Source organism: Archocentrus centrarchus, chromosome 4, assembly GCF_007364275.1.
Source record: "Archocentrus centrarchus isolate MPI-CPG fArcCen1 chromosome 4, fArcCen1, whole genome shotgun sequence".
NCBI classification, from domain to species: Eukaryota; Metazoa; Chordata; class Actinopteri; order Cichliformes; family Cichlidae; genus Archocentrus; species Archocentrus centrarchus.
In genome coordinates, this window is record NC_044349.1 from 28,367,308 (window position 1) to 28,386,580 (window position 19,273).

Here is a 19,273-nt window from a genome sequence, read left to right on the forward strand (position 1 = left end):
AAGAGGAGGAGGGGTGGCGGCAATAGGAGAGAGGAACAGACATGGCTTCGAAAGAGCTCACTGCCTCTGGTTTCGTGAGTGTGAACAAGGATATCACAGGTGGGTAAAGACTGCCGCTTGGTTATTTTGCTCCCCGTCTTGTGGCGGTGTACTCGCGGTCGCCCCGGGCGCGTGTGCGGTCAGGCTCCTGGTGCTTTTTCTGCGCGCGGCTGTCGGAGGCTGCGACCGTACAGACGCATTGGATGATTGTCATGAGCTACACCTTTTCATTCAGTCCTGAAGATTTCCGGGGCGTCTCTTTTTTTTCCCCTTTCTGCGCGCATATGAATGAGTTAATCTGCAAATTAATTATTTACAGTGCAGGGAAATTAGCTTTGAGCCTGCCCTCTCTGGGTAGATCAGGTAATAAAAAAAAAAAAATAAAAAAAACCCAGCCCTAGGCCAAAGAGGAAAAGGGGCGTTGTGAAAATAATGGTGTGTACTCGTGGGTCTGGTAGCATCTTGTTCCCTGCACGTTTTTTTTTATTACCAACACACCCATTTCACAGTGAGGTTTCCCCCACTCTAACCCTGAACTCTTGAGTATTTCATCTTTGTTTTTCTGCAGCCTAACCAGCCAGAGCGCTGATGCTGACTGCACGCGTGCAGGCGTGTGTACGCGTGCGTGGGAAAGTGAAGAGAGGGGCACCGATAAAGGCAGATGTTCACCGTATCTTGCCAGCAGAAATGCATAAGCTATACAAACTCAACAGCGCGACAGAATGCACAAATATTTACTCCCCTTTTCTCAAACAGCAACAGCTTACATATGTCAAAGTCACAGCATTGCCTCGATTTTAATATCATACACGCGCGCAAAAGCACTTGCACATGCACCAACAGCACACATGCTCAGGGTAGCAGGGACTCTGCTGCTGTGTTAATTACTCCTAATGGCTCTATTAGGCTCACTGTGATGATTAATCCAGTGGAATCCCTGCCTCTTCATTCAGCCACCTGCCGGGCGGCTGCACCGCCTCATCCCGCCCTTCCTGCACTGACTGACAGGTGGAGAACCCGGTGGCTTGCCGGCGTGCACAAGGTCACTTTAAAGAGCCTTTCTTACATCTGAATGGACTTTGGTTATCAATCTTTAGCTCACATATCTCTATTAATATGGTTAATTCTGATGTTTAAAATGTATTAAAAGTGTCAAAAAGTACTCCTCTTGTTGTAGGCAGGTCATAATATTTGATTATCTTTCATGCATCAAGTGTGTGTATCTGGTTAGGATCATGACACTTGACTGATTTATTTACAAAAAGGTAGCTCATCTAAACCCCTTCATATGACATCAGAGACCAAAGTAGTAAAATAAAAACTGCTCTTTTTTTGCTGAAATTTGATGGGGTAGAAGTGTAATGGGGCATAAAATATAAATACCCAAGTAAAGTACGTACATAACTTGACTAAACATACTTAACTGCAATTGAGCTTGGCCACCCAAAGCCTCGGGTGCACCTAAAAATACAGATGAATAGTGCCATGAAAAGAAATGTTGGCTTCACTGTCCATTGTGACTGTATAAACTCCACTGCCCAATCACACCAACCCAGCCTCTGTATCGATTTCCTCATAAACTCGTCAGTCAGGATGCTGTGCAGCCAGAGTAATTGAGATGCTGAATCATGTGATTTCTGCAAGCGACTGTATGTTTCCGTGATAGTGTGTCAGTGCTACGTGCGCCCAAACTGTGAGTAAGATGCTTCCTCTGGCGCATCAGGCATGTTGTGTGCTGGATATACAAGTCAAGGGTCAGAGCACCGACAGTGACGCTGTTTGACAGGAACAGTTCTCAGTGAATCACAGACACTGATGCTCAAATGTGTCATGTTGCTCCTGTGAGGAAGAAAACAACACTGCAGCATATTGTGAACCATTCTGATGATACCTCAAAGGAAATACCTCAGAGGCAAAACATTGTTATGTATCACAGTCATTCAGTAATTAATCCATGAAATCTGGTAACTTCCCACTGAGTGCTTTTGTGCTTTGGAGCACAACCTGAAGCACTGTCAGTCGTTCTGGTTCAGTGTTAAGTGTATATTATATTATTACATATAATCATTTAGATCACCGGGTTAGTTTTATCATTTAAAATGCCACAACAGGTCAAGTCTGACATACCCCTCAGATAATGTTGCGCAGGTTGATCTGTATAGTGATCTGAACTTTAAAAAAGTTCTAATTTTGTTTGTTGTTGTTGTTTTTTGGCACATTTTACTCCATTTAATTTGAATTTCTGTCATAGCACTCCTTATTGCTTTAGGTCTCTGAAAGTGATTTTTCTACTGTGTCCCTTTAGGCAACTTCAGCTGCGCAAAAATCAATGTGTACAGACATGAGGTCCTGTAAATAATCCTGCACAGTGAACACTATGTCTCATTTTATGTCCATCAAAGTGGTGGTGTTGTTGTAGGATTTTGCTGTGCCTGTGTTTTAGAATTAGTGCACATTAATACCAGACAATAGCATAATTAACAAAAATAAATACAGACAGAATTTCTTTGTGATTAGTCTCTGGTTTCTAGCCTCTCTGCAAGAGACTTTGGAAGAATAGAAAAGCATTCGCGAATCTACAAGACAACAGCTTGCAAGCAGTTTTTTTTATATGAAAAGCTATAAAATTTGCACAAATGGTTGTTTGTTCCTTTAGCAGACTGAAACTGAGAGAAATTATGTTGTAACATATGTTAATGTTGTCATCCACAGAAAGCATCAGGAAGATTATTGATAAATCATCTATAAAGTTTGTCCGTGGCATTAAGATTGACACTAAAAATGGCAAAACAGAGGACAGAATTCTGGTAAGTTGCTGCTTTCTGTTTCTTTGCTGAGAGCGTGGCTGTTAGAATGGGTTCTGCTTTAACACTGGGTTGCTGATGCAGAAGAAAAAGAACACCATAATGGTGCTACATAAGAAGCCTGACACATGCATCATGTATGTGCTATGACTTTGATGTTAACTTCCCCTGCAGTGTTAATAGATCTCTGTCACAGTGTTGATTTCTGAGACAGCAGAGGCAGAAGATCCTCATTATTTAACAGCGACAGCAAACATCTTGTTTCTTTGGTCACTTGCTAACTGCATTATGGCTGATGCCCCTCTTCTGTGACTGCTGTTGGCGGCTTGGCAGGATGAATATTGGATAGACAGGATCTGCGGGAGCGGCTGTGGATCCCTGTGTGCCTGTGGAGGCAGTGGGGGGGCCGCACAGCTCACAGCCTTTGATTCTGGGGGTGCTTTCATGAGAGAATATAGGACAGAAATATGAAATTTGTATTTGAGTGAGTGAAACTGAGCCAGCTATCTGATTAAAATCTGGGGCAATCAGCTTGTACACTGTGGACAGGAAATCAGACTGGACCCTGTATGAATGTCAGTGTTTGCGAAATGCATAACACTTCCTCTGTATTTGCAGAAAAGGACACAACTCATGCATACTGGAGCTCATTCACATGGGGAACACACACTGCAGAGCAGGTATAATTGATTGAGTGCACCATTAAGTGCAGCAATGCAACCGTACATCTTCATAGGCATAATATAAAACAATTCCTTGTCTGACTGGTGTAGTTTTTATACAGTTTTAACACACTGGTGACCTCTGTTGCCTCTTCTGCAATTCCCCCAGTGAGTGAATGAGCTTTTAGAAAAGGGACTTTTTTTGCCTTGGTAGTGCACATTTTCACTCATTGGATGCTGTAATGATTCATCATGTGGCGAGGATGGGCAGTTAGGAGAGTTTCTCCTTGTACAGCCTTTGATATTCAGGCACTTTGATATGTCTGTCTGCCAGAAACATCTTTCCAATAATCTCTTTCCAATCCTTGTTTCCTTTACTGCTTCCGATTAAAAGCTGAACTGGAATGCAAGAGTTCTATCTCCTGCTGGGCGCACATAGTGGATGGAAAAATAGATTGGAGGTTGATCAAATGTACTGGGTTAGCATTTGGCGGGAGAGAGGAGACTTTAAATGTGTTAGGTTATTGTGTTCCTATTTCGTTGGAAGTTCAAGGTTTGAAGTAAGGAGTTGAAAGCTTGCTTTGTGATTGGTGGTTTGCTTTGTCACTACGGTTTACATGAATTTATCCTCAGAGGCCTCAAAACTGTCAAACAAAGCAGAATTAGACTATCTGTTATGTAGCTGCATAATCGTGCCACAGTATGTGTGAAGTGTGTGTGTGTATAGTCTCCCTTTGATGTGGAAGACTCTGATAAGTGTCTCTCTCCTGCTGCATCAGCATGATTTACTTCTGTTTACTTGTAAGCACCCTCTTAACTACCACCCGTAACCCAGACTCATCACCGTAATGCGATACAATCTGGTCCTTCTAATCAACTCCTTCAGACAGTCTTTGAAGTGAAGCACAGATCTTCACCTCTCTCTTTCACTCTCTCCATCTCACATGCACATTTTGAATTTTGAATGATTTCATTTTCAACACCTCACTTGCTGTGTGGGTGTAAGAGGCTGTCAATGTGTGCTTCAGACAGGCCTGTGTCAAGCTTCCTTCTCCAAAAAACATAACAGTGGCGTGAGCGAGCTGTAATTTAATTACTTATTTCACTGGGGAGAGCCACATGGGCATGCATTAGGTCGGGGGGGGGGGGGGGGGGGGGGGGGGCTTTGTCTTTAGGGAGTGTTTTAGCAGGCCCATCAGAGAGAATGGAGTAAATGATTGGAAGCGACGGAGCAGAAGAGGAGAAGAAAAAGAGCAGAGGGCAGTACTCAGGGGCTGGTGGAGAGCTGCAAAATGCCAAAGAATCGCTATTCTTTGTTTGCCTTGATGGATGGAGACACTGACTTTTTTGCAAAAAACAAAAAAGAAAGAAACTGTTTCTCATGAAGAGGAATCAGGGACAGAATCATATTTATGCAAGAGCTGCATGACATAAATGTTTCCAAGCCAAAAATGAGCAGGTTCACGCAAAGAAATGCTGCGTGTGCACCTTCAGATGGAGATATGCAAAAAAGCTCTGGACTTGTTTTCAAATTTCCATTCACACCCATACTCCCATCAACTTTGCATTGAACTAAAAGTGATCCAACATGCCTCTGACTGCACACACCAAATTAGAAGAGATGGCAAAGCAAAAGAGCTAATTTGATGTTATGACCCAGCATAACCCACATTTCTGTGTTTAGAACAGATCCTATGATGCGAAGGGTAGTGAAGACATCTATTAGACTTGAAATTTGGCGGTTCTCATATTAAAGACCTGGAGCGATGCTAAATGACCAGAAGAGATTGCTTGCTGGGCCCAAAGGCACACTGCAGTCTCAAACTAAATATATGAGCCACTGTCATCTTTACCCACAGCAGAAGTAATATAAAATTTTGCTTGATTGTGATTAAAACATTGCAGCCTGTCACCATTTCTCAGACTTTAAGATGTCAGTCTGTTAGTGTTTGATGGCGTATCCCTGACATAGACAGCTATTTCCTGGATGAGCAGATGAATACTCCATTACCATGGAAACCCCTGGGACTGTTTTCTCCCTCGGGAGTATGACTGTGCAGTGAACTTTTCAAGTGTCTTGATTCAATTTGTTTTATTTCCTTTTTCTAGGTTCTCACAACATGGCGTCTCTATTTCCTGGCGCCAAAGATTCCCGCTAAGGTACTTGCCACACTCTCACGTTAATGTGCGGTGTGAGGCTTTTAGATTCGTACCAGCTGAAATGTCAACTGTGTGTCTCTTGACTACAGGTAGAAACCACATTCAACTTCTTGGAGATTCGAGCTTTGAATTCTCAACCTGAACACCAGGTGAATTTTTACATTAACATTGAACTCCGTATGCACTCCACTGCACTTTTACAACAAAGTTGTCTTTGCAGTTGTATAATGATGCAGTTACATCACTTTGGCCTTCAAAGCAAGACAAAAGCATTTTAGACATTTATCAGCCACTGTGACATTAAGAGCTCTCCTGTTAACTTTTTTCCCTGTTTTTATTTAAGCCTTTGCTTGTGAAATTAAAAAGGCTTCTTTTTCTACTACAGGAACTCGATTACCTGTAACCACACGATTCTTGCCAGATCTGCTTTTTTCCCTCCAAACTCTTCCACAAGACCGCTTTGCAGGCTGGTCCCTGGATCTAGATTTTAGCTCCACTCAGGAGGTGGTATTACATTGAAGGATATAAAAGCTTGTTTGTTGCACAGCAAGGGCTACAGTGTGTTGCACAGTTTGGAAAGTGTGCTGTTATGTCTAGGAGTAAGGTATTAAGGCTTGTGGTGTGAGTGATCCTGGATGAGCCCCCTATTTATTTTACATCACGCCTCAGGGAAAAGTGACTCACCTCTTTCTACACTAAGGTCCAGTGCCGAAGCAGAATTGCAATTTAGAACAGAGTCAATTCACAGATATCAATCTAGTGACTCTGATAACTGTGGTCAAGTTCATGACTAGTTAGGAACAAGGAATAAGGTGGAGTGAAGCCAGCGTCATCAGACACCAATGTAAACAACTCACCGTTAGTCTCAAGTTCAGTCAGCCATTGCTAGCTTACACAGAACTGAGTGAACAGCAACTCCCTCAGGCAGGCAAAGAGAAAATATACTGATGTTCAGTACAAACAATCAAGCATAACTTTAGTTTAGAAGACAAGCTTAGATGCATTTTCAGCGGGTCAGCTGTTCTCACTGCCAGCCCATATCAACTGATGGCAGAGTTGATACCCCTGTACACAACCAATTAGCAAATCCCATATAGGGTGTGCTTTTCAAGCTGCTTTAGCCTACCCACAGTTGTTGCACCTCTGCAAGCTGCCTTATAACCCAGCTCCACCCCAGTTCCTGTTAATGATGTGTCTGATTAATGCCTGCTGTGTTCTGTGTTGGGGTCTTGCTACTGCTCTCCTTGGCTTATGTTTCTTATGTATGTGCATGGAAGAGCTGTTAGTTCCCAGAATAAGCCATGCCACCAAACATAAATTACTGCAGATGGAAATAATCATCTGCTTTTGACTGTAGTGGGCCTAACTAAAATACAAATTGCGACCCATGTGATGACAGTTTTCACATTGAACTCGTGGTAATTAATGTCAGCAGAATCAAGTCTGGATGTTGTCCAAAGTTGTGCTACATTTAGTGCACAACAGGAGATTCTCCAATTCAGACTCATTTTCACTACTAAAAATACCCGAGGAATTTTCTGCAGTGAGGTCGAAATGACCCACTCACTATTCTCACATTGGCTCAATTTTACATTATGCAGACTGTGTACTAGGGAGCTGGCAAGGTAAGAACCAGTCTGACTGATTCAGACATTTGCTTTCTTACATGTCTAAAAAGTCTGGAGATACAGTGAGTGTGTGAAAACGACTATAGCGAAAAGCAAGAAAGATCTTACAATCTAGACCTTAGGGGCTCTTAAAGGTTCAACTCATAGGAATCTCCAGGTCAGTAGTCATCGAGTTGCTGTTGTGGAAAAGAACTACAGCATAACAAAGATTAAGCTGCAATATCAGTTATAAAGGTGAACTTGGTTATGTGCTTATGGAAAGGATAAATTTTTCCCATCATAGTCAAGTTATTTATTAAGTGAAGTATAAGATTCAGCCGCCTCCTGCCACTGCCACAATACTTTTCAGCCTCTTACAGACACTTTTTTTTTTTTTTTATACACAGGTTGTTATCGACACTGACAAGTCCAGTTACTCCCTGAGGTTTGAATCACGCGAACACCTCAATCATGTGGTCAGCCATATAAATTTCGCTCTGTCTCGAATATTCAACAACTCAATTTTTGCGTAAGTGTGTCACTGTCTCTCAAGATAAAATGAGAATAAACTGTCACGTCTGTGCAGTGGTTGAAAAATTGGAAAGTTTAAAGAAGGATGACCTTTATTTGCGCAATTATCAAAAGATAAATGATTCCTTACAGTATCTGTCTTTCTTTCATGTTTGCAGCCCTTCCATCTGTCATTCAGACAGTGACCTTTCGGAGGGCAGCAGGAAGTATTCACCCAGCTCTGAGACTTCAGTGGAGACGCAGAGGGCCTGTGGTAAAAGAGACGTTATCATCAAACACGGGAATATGCATGCATGCATACACATGCACTCACACACAGATATGAGCACGTGTACACCGCTTGGCAGACTCAAGAGGAAGTTGGCACACATACTTCACAAATGGTCTCCCAGATGTTCTTTTTAGTGCTGTCACACATATAAAAGATTGATAATTTGGACAAATGTTTCTGTGTGCATTTTCCTCCCTTTTCTTTCCCTTTACTGCTGAAGGAAGCAGCTGTTCTCATCATCTCTCCTTTTTTTCCTCCTCTGTTTGTTCCTCCCCCTGCCTCTCTCAGGAGGCTTCTCAGAGACTTACGCTGCTCTGTGCGACTATAATGGCATCAGCTGCAAGGAGGAAGTGCAGTGGGTAAGAGCTGTGGGACTGTGCCTGTGTTACTGTGAGTGTGTTTGAGTGTTACATATATGACTGTGCACAATATGAGGGGTCATACACTGCAGCAAACAGGCTCATGGATGATGTTGCTCCTAGGATGTGGACACCATCTATCACTCTCAGGACAACAGGGAGTTTAACCTGTTGGACTTCAGCCACCTGGAGAGCAGGTAAGGAACGAAGGGCGGTTGAACAATATTACCAAAAAAATATAGTACCTCATTTATTCAATTTTTCCCTTTTCCAGGGATCTGGCAGTGATTGTTGCATCAATGGCTTACAACACCTGGTTCACTAAACTCTACTGCAAAGACCTGCGCATTGTAAGTATAAACTTGTCTGTTACAGCTTAATGTATTTCTGAAGGGTCGCCAAACTGGGTTTCAATACTGTATGTCCTCCTTGCATCAGGGGTCAGAAGTCACTGAGCAGGTCCTGCACACAGTCAGCAAATCCTCCAGCCTTGAAGAGATCACTCTGGAGAATGCCGGGTTAAAATCGTGAGTAGCGCCTTTCATTTGCTTTTTGTGCTTTCACTTTAATATCAACTGTCTGAAAAGGGTTCTCCCGCACTTTCACATCATTAATGTTATCTTGGCTTGACCTTTTAACAGAAGACTTTCAATGCAAATGACAGCATTTACTGAGCAGTGGCGATCTAACCAACAAGACAGTTTAAATGTGTTTTGTGAACTGTGGTGTTTTTTGTTTTTTTTTTATTTGTTTGTTTTGAGGGGGGATCTTGAGCCATGCTAAGAACTTAAAATCAGGATACATCGGCCTCTGATGCTTCAATGAAAATGTCTTGGTCTTATTTTCTTTCACCTTAATGAAAGTGCAAGGCTAAATCTCTGCAGTTCTGTATTACTGTAAATGATTCTCTGTGAATGGGGTGTTTAAGTTCATAATGACACCCGAGGCTTTGTCAGTCATTTGAATTGCTGCAGTTTCAGTTGAATTTCATTGAATATCTTTATGTTTTAGAATGTTATGTTATGTTCATGCTACCGGTAAAGAAGTATCTTGCTACAAGGGACTTTTCAAAGGCACTTTGTAACTGCAAACGGCAGTATCATGTGACAAATACAGCTTGTTTTGGTAGTTGTTCATTGGAACTGTTAATGCGAGGTCCACAGAGATGCCACCAGAAGTCAAAGAGGCTATCGTTAGGTTGAAAAACCAAATTAAACCAGTCAGAGATACCAAAAACTTTAGGAGTGGCCAAATGAACAGTCTACTGCATTCTTAAGAAGAAGCAACACCAAAAGGCCCACAAGCCCGCAGAAGACAACTTAAATGGATGGTTTCAGAAGCACCTTGGTCAAGAAAAACCTTTTGCAATTAGTCAAGTCAGGAACACTCGATGAGATAGGCCTCTCATTGTGGAAGTCTATATTCCAGAGTCACCAGAGGGTTTACAACAAGGTGCAAATCGCTTGTTACACTCAAGAACAAGAAGGTCAGATTAGATTTTGTAAGAAAGCTTCTAAAAAAAAAAGAGTCTGCACAATTCTGAAAATATTCATTGGATGGATGATACCAAGATTAACTTGTATCAGAATGATTGAAAGAGAAAAGTATGGAGAAGGAGAGAAACTGCTCATGATCTGAAACATACCTCGACAACATGGTAAAGGCAATGTTTGGCATGAGCGCTTATAGCTGCCTGTGGAACTGGGTCGCTAATGTTTATTGATCACGTGACTGCCGATAGACGTAGCAGGATGAATTCTGAAGTCAGTCACCTGATCTCACCCTAACAGAGCATTCATTTCAGTTACTGAAGACAAAACTGAGTACAGAGAGAACCACAAAGACGCAGCAGCTGAAGCAAAAGCCTAGCAGAGCATCTCAAGTGAAGAAACACAGCATTCGGTGATGGCCTGGGACTTCAGGCAGTCACTGACTGCAAACTTGCATCCAAGTATTAAAAACAATCCTCATATTTAAAATTATGTTAGTTGGTCCAATAAATTTTGAGTCTCTGAAAATGGGGTAGTGTGTATAAAAATGGCTGTAATCCCTAAACAGTTCATGCCAAAAAGTTGAGCTGGCCTCAACTTTTTCAGCTCTGCAGTGATTTGGTTAAACATCAACTATCGTATGCTTTCATGTCCCCTCTCACAGACACAACCCCAGGGACGATGTCGACAAGTACTGGAGCAACACTACCAACACTGTAGCTGGCCATGCATGGCTGTTGTAGCTTTCTAGCTTGTAGTGGGAATGCAGCACAAGCCAGGCAAAAAAAAAAAAAAATCATATTTCAAGACATCATAATGGGCACTTATCCTTTATAAACCAAGTGATTTATAGACTTATGAAGGACATTTTCTGCATAATGTCCGATAATGGAAAATAAGTTGCAGTCCTTAAGCAGCTGTATGTAACTGTGCACCCGTTTTACAGAGACTTCCCACAGAAGATGTCAGTAGCGCTTTCAGAGAATCCTGCTTCTGTCATCCACTCCCTCAACTTGGCCCACAACTCACTGGATAACCAAGGTATCGTGAAACATGAGCCTCTTTTTGTCAAATTTACTGTTTGGGTGTGAAGAAGACCTCAAGCCAGTGTTTGATGTGATAAAGAAAAACACCCCTATTTTTATTGACTCTTAATGTTCTATAATTAAATATTACCCAAAAAGGGTCTGTTGGGTCAAACAGTGACAGAAAACAGTCCTTCGTTTTCAGTCTCATCAGGTACCTGAGCTGTTTTCTCAGAAGCAGGTACAGCTGTTAGAGTTAAAAAATTGCTTTCAAGTGATGAAAAAATTCTGTGACTCACTTTATAGATCTCTTGTGTGCATGCTGCAGGTGTGTCCAACTTAATCCAGCAAGTGTGTCGCCTCAGCAAAGGACTTCGTCTCCTCAACCTCTCCAAGACCTCTCTCACCTCCAAAGGTTAGGACCTGCCACCCTTTTTTTTTCCCTTCATTTCTTTTTCCCATCTGTTGAGTTAAATAAAAGTAAGGAAAGGCTGTTACTCACCAAACTCAGGAAGAAGACAAGAAGACAACTCGGGTTAGATCATACCGTGAGGGGATATGAAGTCTCCAGACTTTATATGCAGATAATTTTCTTCTGTAGAGTTTTGTTTTATGTTTTTGCCCCGCTATGACTCCATATTGACTTACAATGTCTTGTGCTGCCCTGCAGGCAGCGTGCCTTCTGTTACTGTCTCATCTTACAGGGTACCCAGTGGAGAATTTAAATATTACATTGAATTGCACTACTTCCCATAACACCCACTGATACCTGCTGCTACAAGATGTTTATGAATAATTTAAAGACACAAAATGTTTTGAGAGCATTCTCGCTCTCTTTTTTTAATATTGTACAACTACCAACTCTCGCTTTTCTTTTCTTTTTTTTTCCATTTTGTCCCTCGGCTCCCTTCTCCCCTTTCCCTCACGCTCGCTCTCTCAGGAGTGGTGTCTCTGTCTCAGGCTTTGTGCTCCAGCGATGAGTACTCTAACTCCCTGCTGCACCTGGACCTGAGCAAGAACCCCGGGGTCCTCTCGGGAGAGGATGCATCGGTCAGAAAGCACAACCCATCCGGAAACACAAATACACGCTGCCCCATTTATCCTCCACTTTTCCAGCCTAATATGATGTTTCTCTTCTTCTCGACCTGTTCACAGAACCTTTATCTCTTCTTGTCTCAGCCCAACTGCCTGGTCCACTTAGATCTATCGGGCACAGACTGCTGTGTTGACTCAGTGAGTATTTAATGTGTGAATGCGATCAAATGCGTATGCTTGGGATGCACCGGCCAATGTTTTTCCTGCGGTTTCACTTTAATTCTGGGCTGACTAAATGTTCAAAGAGTGTGCGATGACATGCTCAAAGTTGCTTTTTTTTTCTAACTGAGATTTCTGCAAAACAAACAAACAAACAAACAAAAAAAATCAAAATAAGCGACAATGCCATCAGTATCTGCGCATCCCTAATGCATGTGCAATGTTAAAAAGAAATGCATTTCTCTTTCCGTGCGATTCTCAGCCCAAATTAATCGTTTCCACCCTGTGTGTCACGCAGCTATTTGGGGCTCTTCTGAGGGGGTGTTGCGCTGATCTCTCCTTTCTGAATCTTTCCAAAAATTCCTTCTCCCACAGGTTAGTCATATCTTTAAGATTACCTAAACAATAAATGCAGCTCCAAATCCAAATCTGGGAAGATATCATCCCTATTTTACCTCAAAGGCATCATCTTTCCGCTCGTGTCATTCGTTTACCATTTATTTCTTTAGCAGTTCTTTATTTATTTATTTATTTTTTTTGGTCAGTCGTTATCTTAATTTCTTGCTTAATGGGAAATCAGAAATGTGCTTTGTGGGAATCACTGGAACATTGTGTTTCCTCTCTGTGGGAGTGTCTGCTGCCGTTTAAAAGCAGAACTCTCAGCAGTGTCTGCATAGATAAGACTCATGAATATTTAAGCAGAGCTATCTATCATTTGACCCCACTCACTCCCTCCTCTTACACCAAAGCAATATTCACTCATATTTCTCATTCTTTGTCAGTACTCTACACTCAGCTCTGCACTCAAATTTACCCAGCATGTCAACAATGTGACTTCATCTCCTGTGTGTGTGGTCGGGTTCATCCCATCCCACTCTCTGTATTATCTCTTCACCTTTACATCTCCTCTCTTTGATCCTCTGCCTTTTTTTTAATCCAATAGGAAAGTGAAGGATACGCTGCCGTTGTTCCGTCAGTTTTTCAGCTCAGCTTTCAGCCTCACTCATGTCAGCCTGGCCTCTATGAAGCTGCCCCCTGATGTTTTGAGGTACCTACCATGTTGCCTCTAGTTCTCTATCCAAATATTCTCCCTTTTATCTGAATTTCTCTGTGCCAGCAAAACCTTTAATATTCCCTCTCCTTGTTTTTTTTACTTGTCCGTCACTTCTCTTCTTTCTGGCTCCACAGGGCTCTCCTCACAGGGTTAACCTCCAATCCTCATATCAATGACCTTCATCTGGACATCAGCGGCTGTGAGGTGAGACCTCATCTTCACATCTATGCTGGATTTCAACACAGGAGGTGTCCAGGCGCAGTACTGAGCTATAGATCACCTGTGATTTTGAAGCACTCTGAACCAAATAGACAGTACTGACGTGAGCTTTTACTTATGCTTTCAGTTGCATTGACAAGTGCAAGAAAATTGCAAGTCTTCGTGGCCTCTATATGCAGCTGGATTGATTTAGATGAGAGTGTATATCTGGCATCAGATGACGTTGAGATAATCAAAAAACATTTCTCCTCATCCAGAATGTGTGAAATTCACTGATATATTTTCAAATTGGACATTAAAGACATTAAAAGTGAAAGTGTTCAGATCATTTACTGCAAGCTGCTATAATCAGTATTTGTAGACTGAAGTGTAGATGTACTTCGAGGATAAGTACCTCCAAATTATATCTTGTAATTGTAGTTAGTTGCATCTTTAAATAACTGTCACAGAAGTGTCAGGTATGAAATATGGCTGTCATCTGTCAAAAACTGTTAATTTGAAACTGTAAATGTATTTTACTTATTTTATTAGATTTAACCAGCTCACAAACGGTAATGTTTTATATTTTATGTAAATAAAAAAAAAAAGCTATGCTAAACAGTACAGAGGATGTGTACTGAAGCATAAAGGGTTTTCTCTGTCTTTGAGCTGAACTGCTGCAGATCACAAACAAAGCAAAGCTTGCACGGACATAAATCCATAAATTTGCCCCACTGCGGGAAAAATGGAACAATTCCCCAAAGACTGGAGTTAAAATGACTCTGATTCATGGCTGTGCACATGTTAGTTTTCCCATCTGTCTCTATCTTTCTCCAGCTAAGGTCTGCCGGAGCTGCTGTAATCCAGGAACTCTTCCCCAGAGTCTCCTCCATCGCCACTCTGGATATCTCTGACAACGGTACAGTGGCACACTGCCGCACATCCCACCGTGACCTTGACTTTTTGTCTTTGGGCAGCCGAGGTTAGTGTGGGCTGCTAATGGGTCCTACCATATTGAGCTGTGTGTGTGTGTGTGTGTGTGTGTGTGTGTGTGTGTGTGTGTGTGTGTGTGTGTGCGTGCGCGCGCGCATGTGTTTTGACAGGTCTCGATGCAGACTTGCTCACAGTACTACCAGCCCTCTCCAGACACTCGTCCCTCAAACACCTTCATCTGGGCAAGAACTTCAACATCAAAAACAGGTGCTGTCAGTGCTCTCTGTCGCGCTTTACTGCATCTATTTATGGATATACCCTATGGATATACTCGATGTGTGTGCAAGCATGCTTACACGGCATATGCCAGCTTGAATATACACATTTGTTATTTTATTTCTGTTTTCATAAGTGGCTGCCACTCCTCAGGCAGCAGAAGATGACTCAACCCTGCTCATCCTGCTTTGTCTCAGTGTTTGTCTCCACGGTTTGTGTCCGCAGGGTTCTGGATGAAGTCTTGCAGAAGCTAGTTCAACTCATGCAAGAGGAGGAATGTGTGAGTAATTAAAATATGTATACAAATTGTAGGGTATGGTGTTCTGATGGCAAACACTAGAAATAGAAAATCACAAATCAGCTGCAGAGACAAAAAAATTCATCATATTCTGGAAAGGAAAACGTATAAACTTAATTGACTCTTATTTAATTAATTTATTCAAACAATAAATAATGCTTTGTTTTACCAAAAACTGAATCATTATACAACTTTTTTTTTCAAAAAACAATAACATTTCTCAGTTTTGCCATTTCGTATGTCAACTTCCTTTATGTGGTCTTCAAATAAAAGTATGAATTAAATCACTTGCAGATAATTGCGGTCTGTTTTCTGTTTACAGTTAAAATGCTACACAGATTCCTGCACACATAATTTTTGCATTGTGTTTCACTGTAGACGTGTCACTGTTTCATCAATTATTACTCTTGCTCTGTTAACATTGCGGACGCAGTGTCTGTATCACTGCACATATTGTAAATAATTCATGCAAACAGCATGTAAAGTCGTGCTGACAAGAAGTCAAATCACTATTCAGTAAATTTCACCTCTGCGCTTTACCCTCTTGGCTTCTCTTGCTGTCTTCTCACACGATTCTTCCATTTTTGTGTCCCCTCCTTCTCTAGGCCCTTCAGTCTTTGTCCCTCTGCGACTCACGCCTGCGTTCTCGGGGCACCGTGCTGGTCAATGCCCTGGGCAGCAACACCTGCCTGAGAAAAGTGGACCTGAGCGGGAATAGCATGGAAGACATTGGAGCCAAAATGCTGAGCAAAGCCCTTCAAATCAACACGACACTCAGGTGAAGGAAAGACTGTTAAGTGCAAAGTTTTTTTTGCAGTTTTTGCAGCGACTTGTGTTCTGTGTGGAAGTTTGCATTCTATGCAACTCTGACCTTGCCCTGCAGGAGTGTGACATGGGATCGCAACAACACCTCCGCAGCAGGATTTCTCGATGTGGCCCGAGCGCTTGAACAGTAAGAGTGTTAAAAAAAAAAAATCATCTACATCTATTCTGTATATATGCCCACTGGGCTCTAATCAATGAATAAGAGCATGTCTTATACATCAGCTGCGAGAACTATTTTTAAGAAATGTTTTAAAAGTGTGATTAAGTACATTTAACCATGTTGCTGAGCTGAGCAAATTGTTGTTTTCCACTATGCTATCTTAAATGGTCCAGACTTGCCTTTGGGCAAAGAATGACATGGTTGCAAGGATCAAAGTATTACTCAGTCACTAAATGGCACAGGAAAGATATTTTAGGATGAGCTCTGTCCGGTGGGGATATTAACCTTAACTAACCCTGGAATCTGTAACCCACTTTATTTTCTCTTTTTAGTCCATTACTGTCTTGTTCAATAACTTGTCCCTTGCCTGCTTTTCTGCTTTCTCCTCTCAGTAATTTCACCTTACAGTACATGCCTCTACCCTTGAGTGACATCAGCCAGGCATACCGCAGTGCCCCTGAGAGGACAGAGCAGGCACTGACCAAGGTTGGCATCAGAGATATACCACCATTACATTAATTCAAGAAATATGTCAAACTGGGAAGATTTAAAAAAAAAAAAAAAAAAAACTCACAGCAGTATTTCTCCATCAATGTTCTGAGAGATGATGGGGTGAAGAGTTGTCAACCAACCCTAAATATCTGCAAGTTGTTACGGATAACCCAGCCCCCCAAAGCAGTCTAGTAGTAATTCATTAAATGCTTTGAGACCACAAATGAGCAGATGTTTAGGGCTGCAGACAAGTATCCAAAAAAGGAAGCAAATACAGTAGAAGAACTAATTATTTGATCCTTATTTGTTCACTTACAAAGAAATAGAAACAGTCTCTATTTTTTTTGGGTTTTTTTTAATGGAGAGAGACAGAATATCAATAAAAAAAATTACATAAAGATTATAAATTAATTTGCATGTCTTTATTTTTTAAACCCATCAAGCAAACATGTAAACGGGGATAAAGAAACAGACAGAAACAAAACCAGGCCGTGTGGTGATTTATGTTGTGAGGACACTGATTTGCATGTCATTGACTGAAGTAAGTATTTGATCCCAAAGCAAAACATGAATTAGTGCTTGGTGGTGAAACTCTTGCTGGCAAACACAGCCGCAAGACGTTGGTCACCAGGTTTGCACACAACTCAGGAGGGATTTTGGCCCATTCCTCTTCACAGAATCTCTCTAAATCCTTCAGGTTTCTTGGCTGCTGCTTTGCAACTCGAAGCTTCAGCTCGCTCCACAGACTTTCTATAGGATTGAGGTCTGGAGGCTGCCTAGGCCGCTCCATGACCTGAATGTGCTTCTTCTTTAGCCACTCCTTTGTTATCTTGTCAGTATGTTTTGGGTCATTGTCATACTGGATGACCCAACCATGACCCATCTTCAGTATTCTGGCTGAGGGAAGGAGGTGTTGACGGTGTTTCCACCACCTTTCTCATGATCATCCTCACCCCATGAGGCAAGATCTTGCTTGGCACTCCAGACTAAATTAACTGATGGTCAATATATATTTCTTCCATTTCTGAAAAATTGCACCAACAGCTGTCACCTTCTCACCAAGTTTCTTGCTGGTGGTCTTGTGGTCCATTCCAGCCTCAGGCAGGTCTATCATCTTGTCCCTGATGTCCTTTGACAGCTCTTTGGTCTCACCCGTGGTGGTGGAGAGGTTTGAATGCAAGAAATTGATTCTGTGGACAGGTGTGCTTTATACACATAATGAGTTGCAATCAGGAGTATCTGTAACTGATTGATTGTAATCTGTGTGCTCGCCAAAATTCTGGCTGGATTGCAGGTGATCAAATACTTATTTCACTCAGTAATGTGCAAATCAATTTATAACTTTTATGTAATATGTTTTTTGTTTTTTGTTTTGGTTGATATTCTGTCTCTCCCCATTAAAATGAAACTGCCATTAAAAATTAGAGGCTATTTATTTCTTTGTAAGTGAGCAAACTTACAATTTTAGCAGGGGATCAAATAATTATTTTCCCCACTATATGAAGTCTTTTCAGTTAAACTTGGACCTCTTAAGAAATCTGTACAGTTCCAAACTAAACAGTGAGGTTCACGCATTCATTAAGAAAAGACCTTTTTAGGTTTCCCTAGAAGCTTCATATGTCTAAGATGATAATGTCCTACAAGCTCACAGCGAAAGTAAGAATATCTTAAGCCTAACTGTGAAAGAGCATTTTTTTTCATGTGTTCTTAAGCTTCTGCAGCACTTAAGTTTGAGTGCAACCATCTACCATAAAGAGTCTCTTAACATATTCTGTTTGCAGTGCTGACAAACAGACAGTGATAAATAAATGTGAATAATAATTTTGTTAATTTATTTTTGTCTTTAGTTGTTTATGAAGACATATGGAAGCTCAAACAGTGTCGGGAAAGTGGCATTTTAGGAGATTCATAAATTAGACTTAATAAGCTAATTCTAGTTATTACTGTAATTATTACTCTGTAGGGGATAGGAGCGAGACAAAGGCACTTGATAGAAGACTTTGTTCATTTCTAAGAGCTTTTGGGAGACACCTCTAAAGCTTAAAGAAGGAGTCTACAATCATCTTAGTTTTAATATGCTTTTGAGAACCGGGACTCTGAAGTTTGTTGTAAAACGACAGCACCCACCACTTGGCTCTTTGCACTTTGTTCCCTCTGCTGCAGTCTACCTTTTGCGTCATCATGTTCTCATGTGCTCTTCGTGTTTTCATGGCCAGATTATAATTGTGACTGTATCCTGACGCTTTGCCACGCAGATCCAGCGCGCTCTGGTGAGGAACAACCAGACTCAACGCTTCTCTCAGAGGCAGGCTTTGCGGCTGCATCAGGGCCTGGTCACCAGCACTGCTGAACAGGTAGCACTCATCGGCGTGTCTCTGAGCTCCGCGTCTATTTATGAGTGTTTGCACTTGTAACACTCCCCCGCCTGTCTGTTTCCAAGGTGATGGAGCGCCTCTGTGTGCGTGTCCAGCAGCAGGTGTGTTTGTTGCGGGGCGTCGGAGAGCTGGAGGAGATTCAAGCTGCAAAACAAGTGCTAAAAGAGGCGAGGAATTCTCGCGCTGTGAGTGATGTGAAATGTGTAAGTGTAGTGTTCGCATTTTTGTCACGCTGAATATGAATGAATCCCTTCTCTGTGGTGCTCCAAGCTCTACCCTTCACTGTGTGAGCTGGCTCATGTGCTGTCTGTGGATGGGCCGGTGCGGCAGAGACTGGACTCTTTGGCTGGTGAACTCGCCAAAGCTGCCGACAAGGAGCTGCAGGTACATCACACAGCCTCTTTATTTTTCTTTTTTTGAAACTGTGATCCGTAACAGATGACAAAGTCACCAATACCTG

At 41.8% G+C, this 19,273-nt stretch overlaps 1 protein-coding gene across 1 annotated transcript in view; it reads left to right on the forward strand.

Annotated features, from left to right (window-relative positions):
- The first annotated feature begins 17 nt into the window (after positions 1 to 17).
- LOC115778929 (capping protein, Arp2/3 and myosin-I linker protein 3-like) overlaps positions 18 to 19,273 on the forward strand; it is a 34,521-nt gene continuing 15,265 nt past the window's right edge. The window contains 26 exon segments of the mRNA XM_030727308.1: positions 18 to 99; positions 2,752 to 2,846; positions 5,615 to 5,665; positions 5,755 to 5,814; positions 7,680 to 7,801; positions 7,962 to 8,056; positions 8,363 to 8,433; positions 8,557 to 8,630; positions 8,708 to 8,783; positions 8,872 to 8,960; positions 10,870 to 10,964; positions 11,277 to 11,363; positions 11,889 to 11,998; positions 12,104 to 12,181; positions 12,501 to 12,577; positions 13,146 to 13,250; positions 13,391 to 13,460; positions 14,292 to 14,373; positions 14,558 to 14,654; positions 14,889 to 14,943; positions 15,567 to 15,739; positions 15,845 to 15,913; positions 16,339 to 16,432; positions 18,694 to 18,792; positions 18,879 to 18,998; positions 19,084 to 19,197. Of these exon segments, the coding sequence (XP_030583168.1) occupies positions 42 to 99; positions 2,752 to 2,846; positions 5,615 to 5,665; positions 5,755 to 5,814; positions 7,680 to 7,801; positions 7,962 to 8,056; positions 8,363 to 8,433; positions 8,557 to 8,630; positions 8,708 to 8,783; positions 8,872 to 8,960; positions 10,870 to 10,964; positions 11,277 to 11,363; positions 11,889 to 11,998; positions 12,104 to 12,181; positions 12,501 to 12,577; positions 13,146 to 13,250; positions 13,391 to 13,460; positions 14,292 to 14,373; positions 14,558 to 14,654; positions 14,889 to 14,943; positions 15,567 to 15,739; positions 15,845 to 15,913; positions 16,339 to 16,432; positions 18,694 to 18,792; positions 18,879 to 18,998; positions 19,084 to 19,197 (2,316 nt within the window). The 5' untranslated portion in view covers positions 18 to 41.